The 20,959-nt window shown below is 35.8% G+C and overlaps 1 protein-coding gene and 1 pseudogene across 1 annotated transcript; both read left to right on the plus strand.

The window, feature by feature from the left end:
• The first annotated feature begins 291 nt into the window (after positions 1 to 291).
• Positions 292 to 16,685, plus strand: LOC122063513 (annotated as a pseudogene).
• A 2,984-nt stretch (positions 16,686 to 19,669) lies between these two features.
• Positions 19,670 to 20,203, plus strand: LOC122063510 (polygalacturonase-1 non-catalytic subunit beta-like). The gene has a single exon (XM_042627205.1). The coding sequence runs from the start codon at positions 19,670 to 19,672 to the stop codon at positions 20,201 to 20,203; it is 534 nt and encodes a 177-aa protein (XP_042483139.1).
• Positions 20,204 to 20,959: the final 756 nt, after the last annotated feature.

The following is a 20,959-nucleotide window of genomic DNA, read 5'->3' on the forward strand; positions in this document are numbered from 1 at the left end:
AGAGTGCAACCCTTGGAGTGCGCGTTCCTGAGGATAACGACCCACCACTTTTCTATTTCTCAGGAAATACGACGCGTTCCTGGGGATACGGGACCGCGACTTTCTTATTTCCTAGGAAATCAGGAGTTGAAGAGGGAAAGTCATAGAAGCCCATTTCCTTTGTAACTTAGAAATGGTTCCTCTGCCCACCAATAAACATATAGGCGCTTCCCATGTTGACTTACACGCTACCAGCAGAGACCATGGTCTAACTTCTTTGAAGAGGTACCTGCGAGGAATAATAAGGTGATCTCTCTCTCTCTCTCTCCAGAGAACCCATGTGGGATTCCTGTTTTCCTTTGCTTTGTTATGCAGGATTGAGTTTTGAAGCATTGATTAAGGTTTGCTAGGTTTAAGGTGTAAGGCCAGGTTTGTGCTTGTCGATGAAACATGGAAACTAGTTGATGATAGAAAAAGAAATGTTATAGGAATGAAAGTGAAATCCTGTTATCAACAGTGGTACACAATTCCTCTTTTCTATCAATTGTCAAATGGATACAGTATTTGCCTTTAATTTTCCTCTTTTTTCATTTCCTGAAGTCATATGAGAGGTTTACAGGTGTTGTTCTCTGCACCGGTAGTGGTTCTTGCTAATAAATTCCTTTTAAGAAGGATAGATCAGTGATATTTGAAAATGCTGTCCTCTGACTGACTTGGCCTTGTAGTCTGAACTGTTCACTCTTTTATGCAACTCTTTCTCTTTTCTCATCCTTCTTCCTCTATGAATGAGACAAAACGGACTCCATATATAACTCTTTTTTTTCTTAATTTTCCTTGGGGTTTAGGGATTTAAACAGAATAGAGAAAGACTGGCTTCACACAAGTAGAATTGTGGGAACTCAACTTACCTAAATAAAGTAGTATTGATATTTGATATTTTCAATTTTAATAGTAATATTTGTTTTTCTTAATCCTATACAATTTTCTATTGCTTTGTCACAATTTCTTTAAAATATTTTTTGTTGATACAAATAGAGTTATCATCTTGTGTTGATCAAGATCTGTATTTTTTAGTGTCAAACTTACGGATAACGAAAGGCTTAACAATGGAAGCACTTGCAACAAGTTTCTATTTAGTTTTTTTTTTTACGTATTTCTGCTCTCTCTCTCTCTCTCTCTCTCTTCCAAGTCTCGTACCCTCGACACAAATGTTGCACACCATATTAAATCAACATTGACAGTACAATGAGGCTGGTTTAGTACTTTTAGTTTTCTTATTTTTATCTAAATTAGAGAATTTCTCATGAGAGAGAACTATCTGTTTTTCTTTGGTAGTTTGTAAAGAAGCTTTATCACACAGGTTGATTGGTTTAGTACCTAAGAATTTAGATATGCCATTTTTAGTGGTCATAAAGTTTGCTGGCTTTGTTGTATTTTATACCATCTTGTTTAGCCTTAATTGACTTTTGCTGCGATATTGATTGTGGCAGTTTTATTTTTTGAATTGGTATCTAATCTGTAGGGGTTGTTAGAATCATTTAGACAGTATTGGTTCTACAAGCTACAGACTTTAGGTGGCCTATCCATAGAGGATACATCACAATTTCCATTGTTATATTGACGTGATGGAATAAACTTTAGGCTAAGGGTGTCAATTTAGAACTGAAACTAAAATTGTCCGTTTAAAATCAAATCGAACCAAATCAAAGTAGATCGGTTCAATTTTATTTTCAAAATCTGAAATCTTTTCTTGGTTTGCGTTTGGTTTTGACTTCATGACTAAGACCATTGAACCGAATTGAATCACCTATTTTCGAATTGAATCACCTATTTTCAAATCGAATAAGGAATTGGGTATAGATATATTCTTTTTTACTATTTCAATAAGTGTGTGTGATAAATTTATTCATTTTTAATGTTTAATAAAGTTTGGTGGATTATGATAATAAAAAATGAGGGTTTTATTGTTGGTGAAGATGTAAAAAATTGGCCCAAACACCTAAAATTAAATCTAAATATGGAACTGAATACGAAACTGAAACCAAAATTGAACTTAACTGAACTGAATCGATTTGGTTTTGGTTTCTAAAATGTGTTCCTAATCTGGGTTTGGTTTTGATTTCTGTATTTGGCATCTAGAACTGAACCGATTGACACCTTTACTTTAGGCTAGCTTTGCTGCAAGGGTTAACTGAAAAATACACATGCAATAGAGTTCTAATAGTTGTTTAGAGCGGTGAAGTATAACTTGTGCCTCAAGAATGGGGTTATCCGTTATTGTAACCGCTTCAAGAATGGGATTATTGTAAATTGTAGAATTTTTATTGGTCACATGAATTGGATTGAAACGAGTAACTTAACTTGGTGAATTATTCAACCCCTGATTTATTTATAGAGAAAATTAAATTTAATATATTTATTTGTTGTATTGTGCAACTAGTGCCTACAAAATGTGGTTATTGTGTATAACAAATGTGTTGGTTTAGTTAGGAGTGCACCAAGTTGTATATTTCTTGCTATTAGTCATAATCAGGAGTTATGTGAGCTAAGTCAATAGTCAGGGAGTTACTTGTAATTACAGATTCTTTTTAGACCTTGTTACCATATAACTGGGAGATTGACTAGGAATTTGAATACCATCGGTCTCCTATTTTCTCCTTTACTTGTTCTTCTTTTCCCTCTTTCTATCATTGTTTGGTTTACAAAATGAAATTTTGATCATATGAGATGGATTGGAATAAGTCACTTATCTTAGTGTATGACGCAATTTAATTATCTATTTATAAATGAAATCAGGTTGAGTGTGGTTAGTTGTAGTGCTTTATCACTAGGATTCCCCACCCCCCTCCCACCACATTTGATGATCCTTAAATGCCACCAATGGTTTGGCAAGGTGTCTTGCAGATAGACTACTGTATGTCAACAATTTAAAGTTCTATTCCATGCTGTTTTCATGGTTGCATTATTTAAAACTTCATATAAGATTTGGTATTTTGGAAGTTCAGTTTTTTATTTTGATATAGAAATCTATTGTAGTGCATACTTGGAAATCTTATAATGTGAAGTTCTTTGCCTTTCCTTACATCTTGCTCAAATATGTTGATTCTAAAATATTTATTGGTTTATTTCATCTCATGTTACCAGATATTTATTCTCTATTGATGTTCTAAATTGGATATGGACTAATTCATATATCATTGCAACTTCTTTCATTCTTAATGTTTTATGAAAAGTTTACTGATTCTTTTATTCTTTATATGTTTTCGAACAGTTTCTTTTGTCTGTTTGGTAACAGGTTCAACTACATCTAAAGGTTATATCGAGATTTCAACTTTGGTCTAAGTCTTTTTTGTACACATAAGGTGGAAATGGTTGGTATTGACATGCTAGAGTTTCCACAACATTTTGTCAATGGGCCTACCTACATCAATTCAAAATATGGTATAGTCGATAGGATTTGTGAAGGACCTGTCTAAATTAAGCCATCAAATTACAAAAAGAAGAAAAGAAAATTTGCTGACATGGATGCCCTTGAAGGATCAAAGAATGATATGAATATATGGATATTATCTTCACAATTTTCTCCAACCATTTTTCTATATGGGTTTTCTGCTTTTGCACATCTAATTTTGTTATTAGTTCTACCCATTTATTGGGGTTACAAGAGACCCACAAATTCCACCCTTGATAATTCAAAACCAATGTTGAAGAATACATACTTTTTATACTATTGGTTGGCCCTTATATCTTGCATGTGTCTGTCTTCCTGTGATCTTCTACTATGCGTGTTAAACTGCATCTCTGGGTTTAGACATGGATGGTCTAATCTAAAGATTGTTGCCCAATTGGATTTTGCATTCAGAACATTCACTTGGTTTGTGATCTCCGTCTACTTGCACATCCAGTTTTCTCATTCAAGTGAGCGCAAGTTCCCAATTATGCTAAGGATTTGGTGGGCTTTCTACTTCATAATGTCTAGTTCCTATCTTGTTATACATGTTGGTTTGTATTGGAAACATTTTCACTTACCAATCTTGCTATGGGTGTCTGATGCTATATCCGTTATTTCTGGTTTGTCCATTTCTTATGTTGGGTTGTTTAGCAAGGGACGAGAAAATGAAGATTTCCATCTTTTGGAGCCTCTTTTGAAAACTAGTTTCAATCGAAAGAATGGTGATGAGAAACAAGAATTAAGTGTTGGTGGAGAAAGTGTAACTCCTTACGCAAATGCCAATCTTCTCAGTATTCTTACTTTCTCTTGGATGGGTCCTTTGGTTGCACTCGGGTATGAAAAAAAATTGGACCTTGAAGATGTCCCTCAGCTTGCCAGTTGTGATAGTGCTGATGTGGTCTTTGCTTGTTTTAGAAATAAACTTGAATCTGATGGTAATAGCAGTGGTAATAGCGGTAAGGTAAGTACATTCAAATTGGTGAAGGCAATGATTCTCCTAACATGGAAAGAAATTCTATGGACGGCTCTATTGTTCATTGTATGTATATTGGCTTCTAATGTTGGACCATATCTTATTGTTTCTTTTTTACAATATCTCAGTAGTCTTACCAACTAAAATATAAAGGCTATGCACTTGTGTTTATTTTCTTTCTTTCAAAGTTCATAAGGTGCCTTTCAGAGAGACATTTACTCTTTCAATTGCGAAAGATGGCAAATAGGATCCGTTCTGCCTTGTTCACAATTATCTATAAGAAGAATCTTAGGCTTTCAAGCCAATCAAAGCAGGGCCATACTAGTGGGGAGAACATTAACTTGATGACTGTTGATGTTGAGAGGACTGGATTTTTTAGTTGGTACTTGCACGATATTTGGAGGATACCTCTTCAGATTATTTTAGCATTATTGATCTTGTACACAAGGCTTGGTTTGGCTTCACTTATAGCTTTTGTTGCTACAATGATTTTGATGTTAGCAAATGTTCCATTGGGAAAACTTCAAGAGAAGGTTCAAGGGGAATTGATGGATTCAAAAGATCGAAGGATGAAGGTGACATCTGAGGCTTTGAGGAATATGAGGATTCTCAAGCTCCAAGGTTGGGAAATGAAATTCTTGTCTAAGATAATTGAGCTTAGAAGATTTGAAATGAAATGGTTAAAGAAGTTACTTTATACAACAGCTATGATTGCTTTTGTCTTCTCATCAGCTCCCTTGTTTGTATCCATGGTTACTTTTGGGTTTTGTGTGCTTAAGGGTATTCAACTAGACTCGGGGAAAATTCTGTCTGCACTTGCAACATTTGAAATGTTACAAGAGCCCATTTATAGTCTCCCAGACACAATTTCCATGGTAGTTCAGATTAAAGTATCTATTGATAGGATAACCTCATTCCTCTGTCTTGATGATCTTCATCAAAATATAGTACAAAAGCTTCCAAAAGATAGTGTTAATGTTGTAGTTGAGGTAGTTAAGGGGAATTTCTCTTGGAACCTTCATTCAATTAATCTAACATTAAAATATCTTAATTTTCGTGTATATCGTGGTATGAAAGTGGCTGTTTGTGGTTCTGTTGGGTCAGGCAAGTCAAGTTTACTTTCTTGCATATTGGGAGAAGTGCCGAAGGTATCAGGAGCTATTAAGTTGAAGGGAACAAAGGCCTATGTTGCACAATCACCTTGGATACAAAGTGGCAAGATAATAGACAATATATTGTTTGGTATGGAGATGGACAAGGAAAAGTATGAGATGATCTTGAAAGCATGTTCATTGAAAAAAGACTTGGAACTGTGTGCATTTGGTGACCAAACTATCATAGGGGAGAGGGGGATCAACCTGAGTGGTGGACAAAAGCAAAGAATCCAAATTGCACGTGCTTTGTACCATGATGCCGATATTTATTTACTTGATGATCCTTTTAGCTCTGTGGATGCTCATACAGGAACTCATCTATTTAAGGTAAGCTTATTAAGCTCTACTTCCAAAACTTTTCTTCATAAAATTGGCTTAAAGCTATACATCTCCTTGCTTACATCACTATTTTGTTCATTAGAATTGAGGTTGATTTAAAATTATTCTTAAGAAAAATGAAATCATAGATATCTAAGGCTCTCTTTGGTATGATTCTATTTGTATTTATTAACTATTTTTTAGAAATTATTTGTGAAAATTAATTATGGACTACAAATAGTATTCGTTTGGTTACTATTTATAAAATAGATCATAGAATGAGCAATATGTTTGGTATGCCTATTTATATAATATATTATGGGAGAAAGAACCCTGCTAGTTTGGTGTTGCCAACGTCTCGACACAGGCGGGTATGAAAAGACCATGTTGCCTCCCACCCTGTGCACTGAAGATGCTCCTGCGCACCCTACCATTGATCCCTCGTGTTGCCTGCACCAAACTGGCAGGGTTTTCCCATGAAATGGAAAATGACATTTTTGTGGATGTTTCCTCATGCGCTCCCATTGGCCCTAGCGCAAGCATAGGAACCACACTTCCCCACAGAAAACATTTTCACCAACTCCTTCAAATAGATGATGCATCATTGATAGAGTCATCTAGCAGTTTGACAGATGAAATGGAAATTGGAAAGCTATGCAGAGCATATTTATTTACCTCAAAGACCAAAAATACCCATAGCATTACCTTTTAATTTCCTGCTAAACTAAAAACACTGAACTAAAAACAGATTTTTGTTCCACTACTTGAGAGAGTTTTCATTGTGAACTAGTAATGGAGAAGTGAAGGAAATCAGAGATTGTCAGACATACATTGAGTGGACTAGTGGTGGAATCTTGTTAGTTATCAGGAGAGAGAATAATAGAGCCAATGGTCGACTTAGTACCCAAAAGGGCACAATAGTTGTGCATTGTCAACCATGAATACCGATTGAAGGGTAGCCCTTTCACCTAATCATCACCACCCACTCTGGAAATTCAGAAAAAGACAGAAAGAAATCCAAGAAAACAAGATAGTATTAAAAGCATGGAAAATGTATCTTTATTGTAGGAATCATAGGCTGAACCGAGTACATCTCGACCAAAGTTTTCCGTCGGCAAGGCACGTTTCGCAGTGCAAACCTGTGTCACAGTTCTTGTTTGATACACATGTTTTCCCAAGCTGATATGCAAGATCATAATAGGGTTTCAGGTTCACCTTCAATTTCACGAGCGAGAGCAAGAACGAGAACAAGAGAGAAAATAGGTTTCAGGTTTCCCCTTCAAGCTTCGAGCAAGAGATGATAGGATTGGGGGTTTTTATTGGAAAACTATAAAACATATTGAAGTTACCAATTTACCCTTGATTTTGAGTAATTTAGCACACATGCTCATTAAAGGTAGCGTAAAAATCAACATAAAAATGATTTGTTGCCACAAATCACAAATAACTTCAAAGTAATTTGTGATTTGTTCTAATTTATTATAAATAGAAATAAGTGCTATAAATTATAGCAAACACTTGTAAAAATAGAAATAAGTCAAATAAATAAATAGAAATCAAACTAAAGAGAGCCTAAACAAACAAGACATACAGACACATGATATTGAGCAATGCATGTTCTTGCATAAAACCTATGGTCTGTTATTACTTATTGTTTCTTGCATAGAACCTATGGTCTAATGTTACTTATTGTTTCGTACATAAAAAAAATCTATGGTCTATTGTCTCTTTCTTTTTTTACTAACAACGGGTAACCAAGCCTTCGGCCTGACTAGTCCTACAGGCCCATACTGAACCCACGACCGCATAGACCGGGTCATTCCAGGGTTGAATGAGAACCATTCAACTTTCACTGAAAGTAGTGAAGAGCACTAAACACCCCGTGTGAGTGGAACCTGGAGGTAAGAGGAGTCGAACTCAGTACCACACGCTTCTTGAGGCGAAGGTCCCTTACTAACTCGGCTACCCCCTTGGGGTTTATAGTCTAATGTTACTTATTGTTATGAAAACTATTTATATTAATGTATATCTATGTGGCTATATTAAATAACCGGAAATTCTTTTTGAGTGCCTAAATGTGGACATCTGAACTTTTGTACAGGAATGTTTGTTGGGAATTTTGGGTTCAAAAACAGTAATTTATGTTACCCACCAAGTAGAGTTTTTTCATTCTGCTGATCTTATCCTGGTGAGAATTTGCCATCCTTCTTTTCTGACTTCAAGCACCTCAATCTTGTTTGAGAGTGATAAAAAACCTTATTTTGTTTGATAGGTGATGAAAGATGGAAATATTACTCAAGCAGGAAAGTATGAAGAAATTCTTAGTTCAGGAACTGATTTTATGGAGTTAGTGGGTGCACATAAGACAGCTTTGGCAGAACTTAATATCGAACACGGGATTGCATTGGATAGTTTAATTGATGGCAAGGAAGATGATAATATGTTGGGTAGCGAAAAGTCTATTCAAGATGATGATGATGTAAAGGATCTCAAAAATTGCAAAACACAAAAATTGGTTGAGCCAAAAGGACAACTTGTCCAAGAAGAAGAGAGAGAAAATGGTGGAGTTAGTATTTCAGTCTATTGGAAGTATATTACGGCTGCATATAAAGGGGCTTTTGTACCATTGATCTTGCTGGCACAAATTCTTTTTGAGATTCTCCTAATAGTTAGTAGTTACTGGTTAGTGTTGGGTACTCCCATTTCAGAGGATGTGAGACCTCATGTTAGCGGATCTAATCTCATATTTATTTATATTGCTTTGACCCTTGGAAGCTCTCTTTGTACACTTATAAGGTCTATGCTCATTGTAACTGTTGGATATAAGACGGCCACTCTATTCTTCAACAAAATGCATTCGTGCATTTTCCGTGCTCCACTATCATTTTTTGATTCTACTCCAAGTGGAAGGATTCTAAATCGGGTTAGTAGATATGCTTAATTACTCTTGGGATTCAAAACATCTTGTTTGTTTACCTTAAAAGTTAGCATAGTTTCAAATTGAAATAAACTTTACTTTGGTTAATAGGCATCCACAGATCAGAGTGCAGTTGATACTTCTATTCCACGTAAATTTGAAGAAGTTCTTATATCAATCTTAGGATTCTTGGGAATTATTGCAGTAATGTCACAGGTTGCATGGAAAATGTTGATAGTTTTTATTCCGATGACCGTGGCATGCATTTGGTACCAGGTAATTCTATAGCCACTTCCACTTCTCATGATTAAAATTTCAATAAAGCTTAACCATATTTTTTTTTTATGGTTTTAATATGCCATAATACAAGTTTGTTCATAAGGGTGAAACAGGGCTAGATTGGGTCGGGTTTCTTACAATCCCAACCAAACCTTAGGTCCCCAAAACTCAACCCAGGCCCAACCAACCCTACAGGGTTGACGCTGGCTAGTCCTGTATTTTTTTTTTTTCTATATAGGGTCACAAATGTTAAGCCTATACTTACCAAAGTGGGGGTGAGGAGATGTTAAGACTATGGTTAGCCCTTGTTCACCTCTAATCTATAATTTGCAGGCAACAAGGTTGTCAATTTGGTTATAAGATAGACCTTTTAATCTCCTGGCATCACCACAACTCTCAGAAATTGGATAGGCCAAATTTTGGGCCAATTCTTCATGATTTCTACTGTGTCTAAAGTTGATATCAATACATGACATCTTATGTAAAGAAAATAGGAGAAATAGTTTGGCCATTTGGTCATCTTAGCTCAATAGGTAAGAGTATGTGGCTTGTATAACACATGATGTTAGTTGAAGTCATACATATAGCTTTGTGTAACATTTGCGTAACACATGATATGACCCTAGGGAAAGGGAAACACTCTTACTAAACACAATAACAGATCAAGGTTAAAATCAGGCCGGGCTAGGCCTAGGTCTCAAACCCAAGCCTAGCCCAAACCCTAGTCAGAGTTGGATCGGGCTGGGCTGAGTTGACCATCATAACAGGGTTAACAGGGTTCAGGCTCAAGGTGGGTTGGGGTTGTCAGGTCCAAACTTACCCATATTTTTCATGCTTTGTTTGGTTAGTGAATTAAAAAATTGTTTCGTTCACACCAAAATTGTTTAGTGGTGAATCCATATATATGTTTGGGTGTAAAGATGGTGATTTAAACCTCAATGTTATTCTTGAATTTATGAAAAATAATGCGAGATATATATTTTTCCAATCACATAATTTCATGCAAATTAATGCAAAGCTGTAGTCTTTTGCTTATCAAAATTATTTCAGAAAGAACCAAGCAAGGCTAACATTATCAAGTTGTGACGTAAGGTAGTTTACAAAACTAAACAACCCTAGTAGATCATAGGCTCCAAACCAAATTAGTTCCAAGTTTCAGATTTGGAATTCAAGAAGGACCACACAAATAGGGCTGAATTGAAGAAAACAGGGGACTCACTGATCAAGACTCAGGTGGAGCTGATATGCCGGTTGAATTTCCTCCTATAGGTACTCAATAAGCCCTCCATGGTACCCTTGATTCTGACTTCAGATGAGGGAGATCTGCTAGATTGTAATATGGCCCCCCGATTAGGAAACTTATAAAAGAAAATTTTCTGAAGCTGCTACAGGCCTCCAAAGGCCAAACCCTCTTAGTCGAATGGTTCTTTAAGGACCCTTGATCATCTCCTATAAGCGTTTCAACAATAGGTCTCAGATATGGGAGATCAGGGAAATCGATCCTATGCCAACACCCTGATTTTCTCTGTATCAAATTGGGGAACTTGGATAGTAGCTGTACTTTAGGGCTTCAATGTTGAAAATAGAATGATAACAAAAGGGGAAAGCATAATCGATGGAGGGAAGAGGCAGGGACAAGAAGAAGGGACTGGTTTGGGCATCTTGCTTTTTAGCTCCTCACTTTTTAGCTCAGGTTTTAGTTATCTCACCCTCTCAAATTTAGCTCTCTTAGCCATGAGTTAAATTCACAAATTTCATTAAACTTCAAAGTCTTCCTTTCATTATAATCAATAGGCTTTAAATATCGTTACATTGGTTGGACACAAAGAAATAACAAAATAGAATTTAGTAACTTCTTGAAAATAGAAACTAAATTAAACTTTCATAAAAACAAACTAATTGTTCAGTAAGAAACTGACTAATTGCCTAACATCTTCTACTAAATATGATTAACTTGGCAACAAAGACAATGCGAAAAAAAGAAACAAAACATTGTCCAAATTTGCTGAGAATCAATTGCTTAGAAAGAATGGGAAATTACACAAAACCTTCATGTCTTTATTCCCCCTTCAGCATGGCCATCGGCAAAAAAGAAACCCAAAGCTAAAAGACATTAAGAAATTACATAAACCGAAATTTAGACCTATGAAGGTCCCAATCAAGCTCATAGGATATAAATGAGGGAGGAGAATCCCAAAACCATTGAAGCTCGAGAAGTAGTTGCATGCTTGATCAGTTTGTCCGCTACAGTGTTTATTTCTCGGTAACAATGAGTTATCGACTAGGTTATGCTGTTCAAATAACCTTCGTAGAACCACCATTTTTGCAAGAAACGCCATAGAATATTCTGATTTTTAATGCAGTTCACTACAGCTTGGGAATCACATTCTATCCACAAATTCCTTACTTCTTTCGAGACTGCACTGTATAAGCCATGAAAGAAGGTTGCAAATTCTGCCATGAAATTAGAACCAATTCCTTCATACATCGCATAACGTCCCATCTGACTAGATACATTACGAAGAATACCTTTAGCACCTGAACAACCCAGATTCCCTAGAGAGCATCCATCTACCTTGGAGGCACTGTCCAAGTTAATTCCATAGTCTGATTCTCTGTTGGATTTGAAGCATTTTGAACATTTAACTTATTTGAAATAAGAGATCAACCATTGAATTGATATAAATAGGGACAAGAGTGGAGAAATCCTTGATATCTTTCATCAAATATTGCACTACATAGGATGATGACAAAAAGTGACTTTCAAACCGTCGTCTGTTTCTCTCTGCCCAAACATGAAAATAAATTATAGTGACAAGAGGCTTCCAAATCTTACCACAATGGACAACATTCAATTTCCTTCTCCACCATGAGAAAAGATTTTCGATAAAAGGAGATACATCCCATCTCTGATAAAAAATAGCTAACATAGAAGACCATATTTTCACTGAATATTCACATTCAAGGAAAAGATGGATGAGGGATTCTTCGTGCTTGAGGCATAGGTTACATCTTGAAGCCATAGGGATCGATCTCTTAGATATCGTATCATCAATGGGTATTTCATTAATCAGATGCCAACTAAAAATTGATTGTCTAGGGTGGAGACCCTTCAACCATACCAACCGCCACCATCCTTGAATTGGGCTTTTTTCTCTGATATTCTCCCAAGTTGAAGAAACTGAAAACCTATCCAATTCAGTTAGAGACCAAATACGCCCATCTTCCACCACAACTGATGGAAGGTTGATAAAAGAGATTTCAGCACAAATGCTTTGCATTGGCTGCTTCTAGAAGACTTAATGATAAGGCAAAAATTGTAGGGGTGGTTGTTCACATAAACAGTAACTCATAAACATTTTTTTCCTATGGTTTTGGGCATATTCGATGGGGTCAAGGTGGGAGCTGGCTGGTCTAACATTGGACTTGGTTTGAAGGAACTAGCAGGCCCCTACTCTTACAGGGCTCGATCTAACATCAAAGAGTGTACTGCACTTAAAGTGATACATAAAATATTTTTGATACATATGAAACATATATAAAATGTCCCAGTGGCTTTGTTAGCAACTCCAATGGTTAGAGTTCATACTAAAGAGTGATATGATAATTAACAGAAGATAACAAATAATAAGTTATTAAATAATTTTGTCATTTTTACACCATCTAAATAATAAATTAGTTAATAATTGTGAACATAAATTAGTTGTTAATTTTAAAGTGATGAATCGGTAAATGAATATAAACTAGTAAATGATAAATTAATTTTTAGTAGTTAAAAAATATTAAAGATGAAAGAAAAAATTCATTACAAAGCCTGTCTTAGTGGTCCAACAATTTTGGGTCATATGGAAGGCTAATTTAGTCAAACCGACCATTGGATAGTTGTTCCTCATTTGAATCAGTCATGCGTCAGGATTTTGATCCAATTTCTATTTGAATGACCCACCATGTTTGGACTTCTATCCCTTTCTTTCAATGATTGATTTGGAGTTGCTCAAAGTTGCGAAAGTTGAATTCTTAACCTATTAGCCCAAATTTGATGGATATGTGGTGATTTGGACAACTCATATCGTCAAAATTTGAGTCCCAACAGAATTGTCATGTGGTGGAGAAGATTGTCACCACATTATTAGTTAGTTGATAATTTTCACTGGGTAAATCTTCTTCCTCCTTCCATCTTTATTTTCTCCCCCCTTCTTTTTTTAATCCATCTTTCCTTCACATCTCTCATTCTTTCCTAAATGAAGCATGCGGGCTATGATTTATGCTGAGCATGCACAAGAATTGCACTTAGCTTAAGTGAAAGGCCTAGGTTGCCCAATGCATCAATATTTATGCATTAAACTGCACGCTTATGTGCTTTTGGTGATAATGAATAAGGCCATGCTGTCAATCCATCATTAGAAAATTTAGATTTAGAAAAAAAATGGATATGGACACATTTGGTATTAGTTGGATGTGTAAATTGATAATATGATTATGTCGTTAAAAAAAAATAAAAACTTGTACCACAAAAATTTTGGATATAGTTACGTTAATGTTTAGAAAAATTCCATTTAAGAATTTGAGGATCAAAATTTTAGGATATACTCAATATACAAGTAATGATTGTAATTCAATCAACATCTAACAAAAGCAGAAAATCATAACCATTTAATAGTTGAAGTAAATGAAATAGAATAATTTTTTTTTGTTCAACTTCATATATGATAATAGTGTGTATCTATCAACTGTCTAACTGCAAGCAGCTCAATTAAGAAATCCTTCATTAAAAGCCTATATAATTCTCTGACTATACATTATTAATTACACTTTTTTTTTTTTTATAACATTGCACTAGCTTTATTTTTATATGAATATTGTCTTGTAGCAATATTACATATCTGCAGCACGAGAACTATCACGAATGATTGGAATATGCCAGGCTCCAATTACACAATATTTTTCTGAATCTAGTTTAGGTTCAACCACAATCAGATGCTTCGATCAAGAAGACAAGTTTATAGATACAAACCTCAAGCTGGTGGATGGGTATTTATGACCGAAGTTTCATTTTTCTGGTGCAATGGAGTGGTTATGGTTCCACATGGATATGTTGGCATCCATCACATATGCCATCTTTTTGGTTTTCTTGGTCTTAGTGCCAAAGGGAATACTCAATCCTGGTAAAAAGTTGAACTTTGAGATCTTACAAAATATCATTTCAGGAAACTATGATTGGATGCTCACATAAAAACATGTTTTTTTAATTTAATTTGTTTTCTTTTCTTTTTTGAAGGTGTTGTTGGTTTAGTAGTCACATATGGACTTAGTTTCAGTATGCATGGGGTCATGTGGGATTTTTGCGGTCTTGAGAGCAAAATCATATCTATTGAGAGAATACTGCAATACATTTGCATCCCTAGTGAACCCCCTCTGTTAGTAGAAGAAAATAAGCCAAACCATGAATGGCCCTCACAAGGGAGAGTTGATATTGTTGATCTACATGTAATCTTCCTAATCGAGGTTCCTCAAGTCTTTATCTCCTTGCTTATTTCCTTGTCTAATGGAATAGACACTCTATAGCCTAATTTTTTGGGGACATTCTTCTTGCTTTTATGGAATTATGCTTAGCTTTATGATTTGATTATTTCATTATGTAGGTCCGATATGCACCACATCTTCCTCTTGTATTACGAGGTCTCTCATGCACTTTCCCTGGAGGGATTAAGATTGGCATTGTTGGGTGAACGGGAAGTGGTAAATCAACTCTCGTACAAGCTCTCTTCCACATGCTTGAACCTGTAGTTGGTCAAATTTGGATAGATGGAATCAATATATTCAAGATTGGCCTTAATGAATTGCGGTCAATATTAAGCATTATCCCACAAGAACCAACGATGTTTGAGGGGACTCTAAGAAGCAATCTTGACCCACTTGAAGAGTACACCGATGAACAAATTTGGGAGGTGGGGGTTTTTTTTTTATTTGATGAATAATATTAATCAATGACAAAGATAGGATGAACACGTCTTTTTCTACTGATGATTTGCATATAACAGAAACACATTGCAACTCATTGGTTAGGACACGTATCTTTATGAACTCCTTTCTTGTTTTCATCTTCTTTTTTATAGTTCAATTTTTGAAATCATTTCCATTAAGATATTGAAATTGTTTCATTCGATACATTGGATCATCTTTAGGCCACGTTTGGCATAAGAGATTCTTTTAGTTGGGACTTGCGAAGTGTAATATTTTTACTCCATTGTTTTGCATTTTCACTTGGCATCTCCTTGCTTCTTCATTTGATGTTATGTTAAGCTCATCTTTAATGATCATTTTTATGTCATCTTGAAAAATCTAGCAAGGTGGTAAGTTGATATGGTATTTTTGTTGTCTTAGGCTTTAGATAAATGCCAACTTGGTGATGAAGTTAGAAAGAAGGAAGGAAAGCTTGATTCTTCAGGTTAAGTTTCTTCTCATATTCACTTTATACCAAAGTTTCCCAAAATTAATTTATCCATGAAAAAGTGCACAATCCCTTTAAAATAAAATTATTATTGTATGATATATAACTTCTAGTGCACAACCCAATCCCTACTCCCTACCCCTTTTCCGACAAAAATTATAGATAGGAAAGGAAAAAATAAGGTCTTGAATGACTAACCCATTTTTATACAATGCTTGTCATAGTGACTGAGAATGGAGAGAATTGGAGCATGGGTCAAAGGCAGCTAGTCTGTTTAGGGCGGGTATTACTCAAGAAGAGCAAGATTTTAGTACTTGATGAAGCTACTGCATCAGTGGATACTGCGACTGACTATCTAATTCAGCAAACTCTTAGGCAACATTTCTCCGGGTCGACTGTCATCACAATCGCACATAGAATAACATCAATTCTTGATATTGATATGGTCCTCCTTCTTGATAATGGTTGGTAGCTAGTAATTAGTAAACCACAAAACATGGGTTCAATTGAGTCTGGTAATAGACTATCATCTCTGGTGTTTTCCTAAATAGATTGACATGTTTTTTTTTGATTAAGCAGGTGTTATATTGGAGTATGATTCCCCAAAAAAATTGCTAGAGAACAAGTCCTCTTCATTTGCAAAGCTTGTTAAGGAGTACACTCGAAGATGCAGTTCCTAGTTTTTGAAAGGCTACATGAGTAAGTTTTGAATGGTCAAATCTAAGCAGGCTGGATTAGACTGATGTGCACTGCTTTTTTGAGTATGACAAAAATTTGTTAGGAGAAGACGGTGGAATAGATATCAAGGCTGCCTGTAATCATTTGGGTTGTCATTGGCATTCATTTGAAGCATTGGAGGTAAAGGAGAAGATGGGAGGGGAAAAGAAAGATTAATTTTCTTCATGGATGTCTATTTTATAGATAAGTAGAACACAAGGTCCTAGCTCAGGTGTCAAGTTTTACTGAAATGGATTTCATCTAGTGGAAAAATAAAGACTTTAAAATCCTTTTAGAAGGACCAACAACTGAAAATTAAAGTGAATATGCCAATACATGGGAGGATATGCTTGGACCTGGGTCTAAAATTTTACATGCGAGCTAACCTTAGTTCATTTTCTAAATATCCATATGCTCAAAGCTGCCACATCACCCTTCTATGTGGAAAAAATTTCTGCCAATCTAGTGACATCTTCTGAAACTGCAAGTCAAAATTTTTTTTTCCCATGAAGCTTGTAAAATATAAATTTTATATTTGTTTGTTGTTACATTACATATCTTAGTTAATATACTGCGTAACTTCCTTTGGATAACAAATTGTGTTATCTTTTCTATGCCTAATTTTTTTATAACAGATTCTTACTATAAAATTTACCTCTCATAATTTCCTTCCACGGTGATGCATGTTGACCCAAAAGTCTCAAAATTGGTACCTAGAATGGCAATTTGAGTTGTTCCTACAGCAAACCACATGGTAGGTTGTTCTAACCTAAAAAATGTATGGCTGAAATTCTTCATAAAACAAAATCCCCTAAATTAAATTACACTTCAGGACATCAACTTTTTGGTTGATGGGCAGTTGTTTCAAAAAATTTCTAACAACCCAATTTCTGATAAGTTAGGCTTGTAGAGGAATTAGCTGACCTATAACTTTTTAAAAGGAAAAGGTTTGGGTCCCTTTAATTGAACACTTTTCTTGAGTTTCCTTTTCTTGTTTTCATTTACAATTACCTTTTTGAGTGGGAATAATTTGTTGAGTTCACAACATTTTGGATTATATATTTCGTACATTATTGTTTTAGTGTTGTAATTGTAAAAGTGAAATTTGATTGTTATTTGTATCTTCATAATCAAATTTTCTGGACTTGTAAATGCCTTTTTTTTTTTTTTTCAATTGTGAATGCCTTTCTTAGGTGCATAGCTGATTCCATAGTTGGAGTAAACAGTGAATTTTGTTATGTGTAGAGTTGAACACAGAGTTGAAATGCTTGGGGGAAGGCCACAACCATTACCCATCTTACCCAACTTGTATAGTAAGGCCTATATGGCAAAAAATATTTATTGAAAAGGTCATACATAACTGCAAGCTCAATGACTTTACACCCAATTTCCCTTGAGGAAACATTCACTTAGTCAATTTCTAGACCTTGCAGTAGCGGGAGCCTCATGCTTAGTGCACTGGGTTGCTCTCTCTTTAGTCAAGTCTACCACATACAGGGCTCCTCTATTGAAATCAATTGTTTGGAAGTGAGGATCCCACTTCACATTAGCCAGGTGAAAAAAATTCAAATTTCACTCTCCATACTATTTTATGGCCAACCTTGGTAGGGTTTCTTACCTTGCATTTTCAATGGTTCCCCAAGCCTTTCAAAGTTGAGTTGTCAACCAATTTTTGTCACATTATCTCCATATGGGAAAGTAGACTGGACTGAAACCTTGCAAATGGATGGGTGATCATGTGGAGATAAAGTCCACAAAATTTTAGATCTAAAAAAAATGTCTTATCAAAGCAATAGTTTTCCTCCATCACCTAAATATCTGCCATGTGGCAAGCGAGGTCCAAATTTGTGGATAAGTAGGGTGAAGGTCCCTTTCTTATTTGGGGTCTCTTTGGATTTGACTAGATGGTAAAGTAAAGCTTTAAATGTCCATTAAAAAGTAAAAAATTTGTGAAAATAGTGAAAACCAATGGATATTTAATAATAGAAGGGAAAAAAGTACTAATACAATGTATGATCAATTTGGCTATGAAATTTACACAGTTTCATGTGGAAAAAACTAGTTCATCTAACCCCAAGGGGTTAGCACGGTTGGCTTGGAGGAGACACGATACTCCGCCTCAGGAATCGAGGTCTTGTGATCAAACCTTCACCGCTGCACCTAACTTACTGGCGCTACCGCACGAGAGTTTCCATCTTGGGCTGACCTGGTCCTGTGTAAGCGGTATCACCTTGACCCCAGGGATTAGTCGATTAAAAAATCCAATAGAGTGAATTAACTCAGATCAATTTGATGTTTCCTTGTTTCATTAGTACTTTGAAAATTGTTCGACAAAGCAAGATTGAATAATAATATTTGCTCCGAACTTCAAAGATAGGGGAAAAGTCCCTTACTCCCCTCAAGTTTTTTGATACAAAAACCCCTTGAAGGGCTCTTTTTCTTTCTTACCCTTTACTTCTGCTTTCAGCTGACCAAATCAATAGTCCAAAGGCCCTAACTAGATAAGAAAAGAAAATGAGAATTTGGATTTATGAGTGACCCAGAAGTGAGGGATAATCTTGGAATTTCAAAATTTGGAGGCTGAAGTGAAGTTGGAAATTTGTTCTAAACTTGGTCATAAAAAAAAAGTTTTACACTTTTTCATAGGAAAAATTGAGAAATTACATAATAAGTTTAGCCATTTAGGGAATTGATGAATACCTCCCCCTTTTTTATTTGTGGTACTACAAAAAATTTCCTCCAGCATAAATTCAATCATCCCCTCTCTATTCAACCAAACCAGCTCATTCCTACAAAGGCAAAGAGCCAACTCTCTCCATCCTCTGTTTACAGTTTAACCATGATGCATTCCATTATGTTGCTAGGACTTATGACAGTAACACACTTTAGTGTAAGGAAAATGATGTTTTTCCATTATCCATTCAATCCAACTTTGTTTTTGTTTGCTCTTGTTTTATCCTTTTCATTTGATTGTTAATTTTTACTCATAAAATTGTAGGGTTCTCAAGCTGAAAATGCCTTCATACAATACTGGGAAGAGCATATTGGTCTTCCACACCCTCCACACTAGTTAGTTGCAAAGGCTTCTTTATTAAGCCCCCATCAGGCGGCAGTGTTTATGAAACTTGTGGAGAAAAATGAGTTGGCTTCCCACCTGCGTTCATTTTGTAAGCAAGCTAATATTGCTTGTTCTGCAAATGCACTGGTGAAGAAGACAACGGGCTGCACATCCCTCCCACCAGTAGCCTTATGGAATGAAGCCAAAGTGAAATATGATTTTCCAAATGAAACACCCCTATCGATTGCCAGCCAAGGGGGATTGCCATATTTCCGGAAGTCGATGGTCAAAGAGGGAAGTGTCATGCCTATCCCTGATCTAAGGGATCCAATGTCATATAAATCATTCTTGCCACGATCTATAGCATAAAAAATGCCATTTTCTGTTGCCCATGTTGAGGAATTGAGGAAGCTTTTTGGTGTGGAAGATGAATCAAACATGGATGAATATATACAAGACACCCTTGAAATATGTGAGAAGAGCCCCATTCAAGGTGAGAAGAGAACTTGTGCAACTTCCGCCGAGGATCTTATTGATTTTATCGTCGAAGAATTAGGGCACTATGTTCATTCATGGAGTACTGAAAGTGTGGAAGGATCTTATGAGAATGCCACAATTGGAGTTGTGAAACTCATATATGGAAATCTTTCTGAATCACCAGCCTTGTGTCATAGCCAGCCATTCTTATTTCAAGTCTATTATTGCCATGTCTTACAGAAAGTAAAAGTATATGCAGTTGATATACATGCTCGAAAGAAAGTGAATCGTGCGATCATGGCATGTCACTATGACACATCAACTTGGAATCCAAATCATCTTGCTTTTACATTACTGGGTCTTGGCCCAGGCCAAATTGAAATCTGTCATTGGATAAATGAGAATGGAATAGTCTGGACAAAGACTTGAGGTTGAGCAGCAATTGAAGAGTTGATTACCTTCTAGTTCTCTTGTTTATGTTACTATACATATCACTTTAGGCTATTTGAAAGATAAATAATGACTTATTTTGGCTTGATTATTATTTATTTTGAGTTTCAATATTGACAATAACCTGAAATAAAAAAAAAAAACTCAGTCCAACGTGCCCTATTGCACCCTACCAATACACGACCAATTCTACAATAAAAAAGGAAGCCTGAAATTTTCTGATCAAAATTATACACCAAGACAGGGTATCCTTTACATACACACCAGTAAACTCAGTTGCATGACAAGAATTCCAGAAAGATCTGAAGGTTTGGTCTAGGATCAACAGGGGATATGACTGGGAAAGTAAGGTTAGAACACCTCGACGAAGAGGCATGACATATGCTACGGGGTTTTGATTTTATTTGACATGATGAGTTGTATGATTCATTTTGCAGTGATGAATTGTATTTTCAGTTTTTTTTTTGGCTAAAAGATGAATTTATTGAGAAGAGGACTGTGGCATGACCGAGGCCTCTAGATTACATAATTCTTAGAGCCAAGGAATGGAAGTGGGCCAAACAGTCGGACACATAAATGACAGGGCCCTCCTAGCTAGAGAGTCAGTTATATCTTGATGTATGTAGGTTTGGCTATTGGCTTGTTTTACCAAAAAAAGGTAAAAGTTATTGGTCGTCTGCAAGAGAGATGAATTGTGCATCTCTATGGATCGAATGTGATTCGGGCGCTGTGGTG

This window comes from Macadamia integrifolia, unplaced genomic scaffold (assembly GCF_013358625.1).
Source record: "Macadamia integrifolia cultivar HAES 741 unplaced genomic scaffold, SCU_Mint_v3 scaffold1346, whole genome shotgun sequence".
NCBI classification, from domain to species: Eukaryota; Viridiplantae; Streptophyta; class Magnoliopsida; order Proteales; family Proteaceae; genus Macadamia; species Macadamia integrifolia.